At 46.0% G+C, this 6,670-nt stretch overlaps 2 protein-coding genes across 2 annotated transcripts; both read right to left on the bottom strand.

The window, feature by feature from the left end:
• Positions 1–1,092: 1,092 nt before the first annotated feature.
• LOC148789138 (uncharacterized) lies at positions 1,093–2,969 on the bottom strand. The gene is made up of 3 exons (XM_088877529.1): positions 2,629–2,969; positions 2,022–2,295; positions 1,093–1,929 (listed from the first exon to the last, which is right to left on the bottom strand). The coding sequence occupies exons 1-3, from the start codon at positions 2,967–2,969 to the stop codon at positions 1,093–1,095; spliced, it is 1,452 nt and encodes a 483-aa protein (XP_088733655.1).
• Positions 2,970–3,148: 179 nt separating this feature from the next.
• On the bottom strand, positions 3,149–4,357 carry LOC105155455 (uncharacterized). The gene has a single exon (XM_011071329.1). The coding sequence runs from the start codon at positions 4,355–4,357 to the stop codon at positions 3,149–3,151; it is 1,209 nt and encodes a 402-aa protein (XP_011069631.1).
• Between the last annotated feature and the right edge of the window lie 2,313 nt (positions 4,358–6,670).

Raw genomic sequence — 6,670 nt, forward strand, 5'->3', positions numbered from 1 at the left:
AAGAACCCAAACTTTTTTTGGGCCATCAGATCTATAAGCCCATAAATTAAACAGACAAAGGGAGAGGTACTGCCTATGTTTTTGTTGATGGATGCAATAAAAGCCTTATTTTTAACTTCATTGTCTCTATGTAATCAATAATCATTATGGAGTTGTAGGCATAAATGGACCTCCATAGACCATAGCCCAATATCTTTATTATTGTTGTTGTTGTTATTATTATTATTTAGAGGGCAAAATAAATTACATTACTCTGAGTATTGAGCAATAGAAGTAGTCTGACTTAAATAATATTGATACGAGCAAAACGTTGCTCGTTGGAATGAGTCCAGCTCAAAATTGCACGTAGGTTTTGACACGCTTTAAAAGGGAGGCTGCAAAAAATACGTTAATACTTGGACACTGAAATCAATGAACAATTGAGAGAGGAAATAATAGGTTCTAATCTTTTATATAATTGAGGTATTCTTTTGAATAATTGTTTAAATTTATGGTTGTTTCATGAAATAAATTAAGTCACATAAATTTATAATTAAAAAAAGAATATCAGTTAAGATATATGATAAACTTAAATAATAATTTGACAAACAAACTTATAATAATAAATTTGAACAACAGTAATTTAATGTACTAAAAATATATAAAAAAAAAGTTACAGTTTCAAAATTATAAAAAACCTATTAAAATAATCAATTTAGAAGAATAAGTAAGTTGGTCTGGCCCAATCCCGAGCCAAACCAAAAGCGACAGTCTGCTTTGAACAATGGGTTTCAAACTTTGAAAGCATGTTCTTTTCCTTGGTGACTTGAAGTTTGTTTGTGGGCTTCTGGAATTTTGTGCTGTGGGTGTTGATGCCAAATTCTGGTAAGAGTTTGGAATAGTTTCTTGAATGGCTTTTAGTTGTATAATTTTGCCGGCTTTTCTTTTCTTGTTTGTGTTTTTTATGGTTCACTGCTTCTTGTGTTTATGTTAGAGTTGTCATCTCATCTATATGTTTTTTTTTTTGTGAAATGTAAGTTTCATTCAACCAAAAATAATAGTTACAATGTACTCCGGGCATACCCGGAGAGATACAAAAGCCCACGCTAAAGATTAAGAACAATCAAAACCGTGTGGGAAGAGTGTCCATAGGACCCTATACAATGTAACCTTGACTAAATTAATAAGCCTCTCGGGACAGGCCGTTGACCCCTCGAAGATGACTTCGTTGCGCTGCCTCCAAAGTGTGTACACCGTGCATGCCAAAGCGAGGTGTCGCGCTTTGTTCTGCACAGAGAAACCTGTTTTCTCCTTCTTGAGCCACTTGACCGCACTTTGAAGGGTTGACATAGTCCGGTTAATGCCAAGCCAGTGTCGGATGCGTGACCAAACGAAGTTGCTGAACGGGCACTCAAAGAAAAGGTGCTTGGCCGATTCCTTGGTGTTGATGCATAGCGAGCACAAATCCTCCTCTTGGAGGAATCCAAGTCTGTCCCTCGTAGCTAGTCTACCGTGCAAGCCAAGCCACAAGATAAATGAGTACTTCGGCGGAATAAAAGCCTTCCAAATAGCTGCTTTCCAAGGCTGCCTCGCAAGTTTCGGCCTGAAGTACTCATAAGCTTTCAACGTCTGGAGACCCTTTGGGGTGGACCATCTCGTCATCTGCTCAATCGCTGCCTCCGAAGACCCGAATTTAGTGACCATCCTGTTGCGGATTTCGGCAAGCCGTTGAAGGAGTGGTGAATCTCCCTTCTTCGATTGCCAGTCCCAGATTGATGCATCTCTAAGGTAGACACCGTTGACCACTGCACCCACAATGTGTCTGCCTTGCGATGGATGTTCCATAGTACCCGAGCAAGTAGAGCCACGTTCCAAGACTGAATGTGCCTGATGCCGAGTCCACCTTCTTCCTTGGGATGACAGATTTCCTCCTAAGCGACCGATGCCCTCCTAGAGTTCCATAAAAAATTCCTGCACAGACGGTGAACTTTCTCTATGACCGCCGCTGTAAGTGGGAAAACTTGGAGCCAAAAGCACTCTACCCCCTGAATAACTGAGCGAATAAGTTCCAGTCGGTCTGCATAAGATAGGGATTTGCCCGTCCACTTCGAAATGCAGTTGGCAATTTGATCCATAAGCGGTGAGTAGTTGGTAACCGAAAGCCGCTGTGCCGCTAGTGGAATGCCAAGGTATCTGACCGGCATCTCACCTCTCGCAAATTCCGTCCGAGCGAGAATCCCGTCAAGCTCCTCATTTTGGATGCCCGCTGTGAAAATGCTTGACTTCGAGGTATTGACGGTGAGGCCGGATGCGTCTCTGAACTCTTGGAGACATTCTATCAAGATGTGGATAGATGGAAGGTCGCCACGGGAGAAAAGCATGAGGTCGTCGGCGAAGAGGATGTGTGTGATTTTCAACTTCTCACACTTGGGGTGAAAGTTGAAGTCCGAAGTGGTTGTTTTCCTCTTGACCAATCGAGAGAAATATTCCATGCAAAGAAGGAAGAGGGCCGGCGACATCAGGTCTCCTTGCCTTAGGCCTTTCTTCCCCAAAAAAAACCCGTGAAGGGAGCCGTTCAACGCCATTAAAAAAGAAAAATTGCAAATGCATTCCATAATCCAATTTATAAATAGTGGTGGAAAACCATACCCGTGAAGCACTCGAGCGAGAAATGACCATGAGATCGAATCAAATGCCTTGCGTAGATCGACGTTGATAGTACATCGAGGTGAAATCCATTTCCTCGAGTACTGCCGCACCATTTCTTGGGCCAAGAAAATATTGTCAGTGATATTGCGGCCTCCAACGAACGCTGCTTGGCATCGGTCAATCAAGTGCTCCAAAACAGGCGGTAGCCGGTCCGAGATGATTTTCGTGATGGCCTTGTAGATCACATTGCAGCACGAAATCGGCCGGTAATCCGCAACAGACGTGGAATGATCTGATTTCGGCACAAGGGCAATGATAGTGTGGTTGAGCTGCCGTAGCATCCGCCCACTCCTAAAGAAATCCAAGATGGCCCTGCAAACTTGATCACCCACAATGTTCCATGCTTTCTTGAAAAGCACGAGGAATATCCGTCTGGGCCGGGAGCTTTGTTGTCGCTAATGTGGAAGATGGCCTCCTTAACCTCCAACGGCGTAACTGCCCGACAAAGGTCCGTGGTCTGCTAGGGGGATAGTATGGGCCCCCATTCAAACACACCATCATCGACAGGGAAGGTGTGAGCCTCGGTGCCCAAGAGTGATGTGTAGTAATCAACGAATTCTTGGGCAATATCCTCGGCAGCCGTGATAATAGTCTCATCCGCCCTAGTGATTGCCCCGATGGAATTCCTAACGACATTCCTCTTCACCATGTCATGGAAGAACTTGGTGTTGCGGTCCCCCTCTTTTAGATAGTGGATCTTGGCCTTCTGGTAGAAGAAGTGTCGTTCGGCCTCGGCAAGGAAGACGGCCCTCTTCCTAAGATCACCCAAAGAGTTCCGAAGCGCCACATCTCCCGGGTTGGATTCAAGTTGATTCTGGGCAACTTGCAGGGTATGATCAGCCTCTTTGGCCCTGGCGGAAATGTGACTGTAATGCTGCGTGTTGAATGCCTTAAGCGCGCCTTTAAGTGCTTTAAGTCTCCTACAAAGGCTGAATTGCGGCGTTCCATCCACGCACATATTCCATCTAGCTTCGACAGTAGCTAAGAAATCCGGATGATCTGCCCACATATTGAAAAAGCGAAACGGTTTTGGCTTAGTTGGTGCAGGATCAAAAATAGAGACAATACCCGGAGAGTGGTCGGAGAGGCATCCCGGTGGATTGAAATGGGCATTGCAATGCAAACCAGCCTCTAGCCATCCATTGTCGTAGAGGACCCGATCGAGCTTGCACCATACGGGGTTGCTTTCATTGTTGGAATACCATGTGTAGTAGCACCCCGTAGTAGGAACGTCGTGTAATCCAAGCGTTGTACAACAGTCCACAAAATCCTTGAGCTCATACCAAGTTGGGGCCACTCCAAGTTGCTTCTCGTCGGGAGATTTGACACAGTTGAAATCACCCATAATAAGCCATGGCATGCTCCGTGATTGGCCAAAATCAGAAAGTTTCTCCCACATACTCCTTCTATTAACAACAGAATAAAGACCATATGTAAATGAAATATAGAAGGAGAGTTGAGAGGACTTATTCGTGGCATGGCAGTGAATCACTTGGGGCGAAATATCCACTGGATGTATGTCAATGACTGCCGGGTCCCAAACCACAAGGATACGTCCTCCGGCGATGGTGTCAAAGTTGTTGGCTTGGCACCACCCCGGAAGTGAGCGGCTGAGAATCTTCTGGATTGATGAGCTGCGAGCTTTGTCTCCAAAATGCCCAAGAGACATAGCCGGTTATTCTTAATGAGGTGGGCGACCCCATTGTGTTTGAGAGGCCGGTTAAAGCCCCTCACGTTCCAGAATCCTATCTTCATGGGGATTGAGGGGGGGACTCCCCTTCGGCCCTCTTTTTCGATGTGCCGCCCGACGCTGCATTCTCCTCGGTCTTTCTCTCAAGCATTTTATTCTATATGGTCGTCGATGAATCAGCTGAAGAGCATACAGAATCAGCCGGTGAAGGAACCACTGCATCCTCAGGCTTTCGCGGTTGCGGTGCCTTCATGTTCTGCCTCCCCTGTTCCACTTTGCCGGCCGGTGGAGAAGGCGGTTGCTGTACCTCTACTGTCGGCTTTGCTGCGGTAGCTATAGTTTTGCCCTTATTCCTTCTGTGCACGATTGTCCATTCTGCCGGCTTATTCTTTGCTGCCTCTGCCGGCTTAGTTGGTGCAGCAGCAGGGGAGGCAGCGGCAGGGACGACTACGGGGGGAACGGCTGTTAAACCTTGGCATGTCTCTTGCAAGTGCTCAAATCTGTTGCAACTTGTGCAGAATTTCGGAGTGAATTCATAGACCACCGATTGCTTACGTGTTATGCCATTTGGCATAACAAACTCCACTTCATCTTTCAGTTTCTGTGATGCATCGACCTCCACTAGGATTCGGACATATGAAACCCGTTCCATCTTCATGGTCAATGTGTCCATGGCAATCGGAGTGCCAAGTCTCGAACCAATTTTTTCGAGGGCGGTTGGGTGCCAACACTCGAGGGGTAGCAATGGGAGCGTGGCCCAGACCGGCGTGAGACTAATATCATCTTCTTTGAACTCAAAGCATTCCGGCATATGCTTCAAAAGGAGAGGACGTCCATAAACAAAGTATGGTCCACCCGCCAAGACACGCTGACCGTCCTCCTCACGTGGGAATCGAAAAATTAACCAGCCACTCTCGTATTGTTGGAAGCTGGCTCCCCAAGATTGAGACAGTGCACGGATTGCCTTTAGTCCCGGAAATTTGCCGGCAATGTAGCCGACGTGACAGAAACCCAATTTTGTTCGTACGTCAAGCAAGTCGTCGGAACCCAAAGTGAGTGGGCCATCATCAACCGCGTATTTGGTGAGCTTGTTTTCCTCAGTGAGCCGACAATTGGTGCTAAATAGTCCCGCGAAAGAGACCATTTTCTTTTCAGCATTTTTCGTCGCGGGCAATTTATCCTCCGATCGAATGTCGGCTGTGTTCGCTGCAACATCTTTCTTGAGAAAGGAGGGGGTAGCCTCCAAGTCAGAAAGAAATCTGTAGAATTCGATGGACTAACCTTGCCGGCGGTGGTGGCGGCGCTGGCCGGTTTTGTGGGCGGTGGTTGGACTGTTGCAGCAGCATTATTAGTAGTTTCAGCCGCTGCCGAAGACCGGCCGAAAGCAGTTTTTGCAGCAGGTTTCATTGCCTTCTTGTTCTTAGCCATGGCTGGCTTTTGAAGCAAAAACGGGTGTGCAGCAGTGGAGGAGTTGCTCCAAAACAGGAAAACAGCTGCAGAAATTGCAGGAAGCAGCAGGCAGGCAATGAAGGTGCAGAGTTTGCAGGCAGCAGGCAGTTTTTGTTGCTGCCAGAAAAGGAAAGTCCCACCTACCTCCGGCAGAGCTTGATTTGGCAGGAAAAAATGGCTGAAAAACTCACAGCAGCAACAGTAAAACAGTAGCAAAATGGACAGCAACAGCAGCGAGCTTCAGCCCATGCAAATAGCTACAAAATGCAACAGATTTTCGCCAAAAGCAGCAGCAGAATTTCTGCAGAGAAAATGGTGGGAAAATTGCACAATTGCAGCAACAAAATGGTCCCAAAAACGCACAGCAACAGCAGCAAAATGCAGCCCTTGCAAGTGGCTGCAAATTGCAGCAGAAATACACTCAAAACAGCAACAGAAACAGCAGAAACCAGCAGCAAAACAGAAACTGTTTTACAGCTTCGATGGAGGCTTTCCCACCGGCAAGATGACTTCAAAACCCAAAACCGTTCGGTAGAAACGATGAGAAGCCGAAGAGGAAACGTTTGATTGGTCCGGAATTTGCAAAAACTTGAAGAAGAGGCATGGAAGAGCAAACCAAACATGAGGCACTCTAGAAAGAGAAACCTCTTGACCTCATACTACTGACAGCTCTTTCTTGATTTCATATATATGTTTGAATATATGAGTGATTGAGTTTGAGTGTTTTTCCTTTGCAGTTCCTATCCAAGCAAACAGTCTCTACTCCTCAAAAGAGATAGGAAATAGCAAATAAGAACTTGTCTGCTATTATTCTGATCAAACTGAAGTCTGTTATTTTATGTA

This window comes from Sesamum indicum, linkage group LG2 (assembly GCF_026168435.1).
Source record: "Sesamum indicum cultivar Baizhima isolate 11 linkage group LG2, ASM2616843v1, whole genome shotgun sequence".
Taxonomy (NCBI): domain Eukaryota; kingdom Viridiplantae; phylum Streptophyta; class Magnoliopsida; order Lamiales; family Pedaliaceae; genus Sesamum; species Sesamum indicum.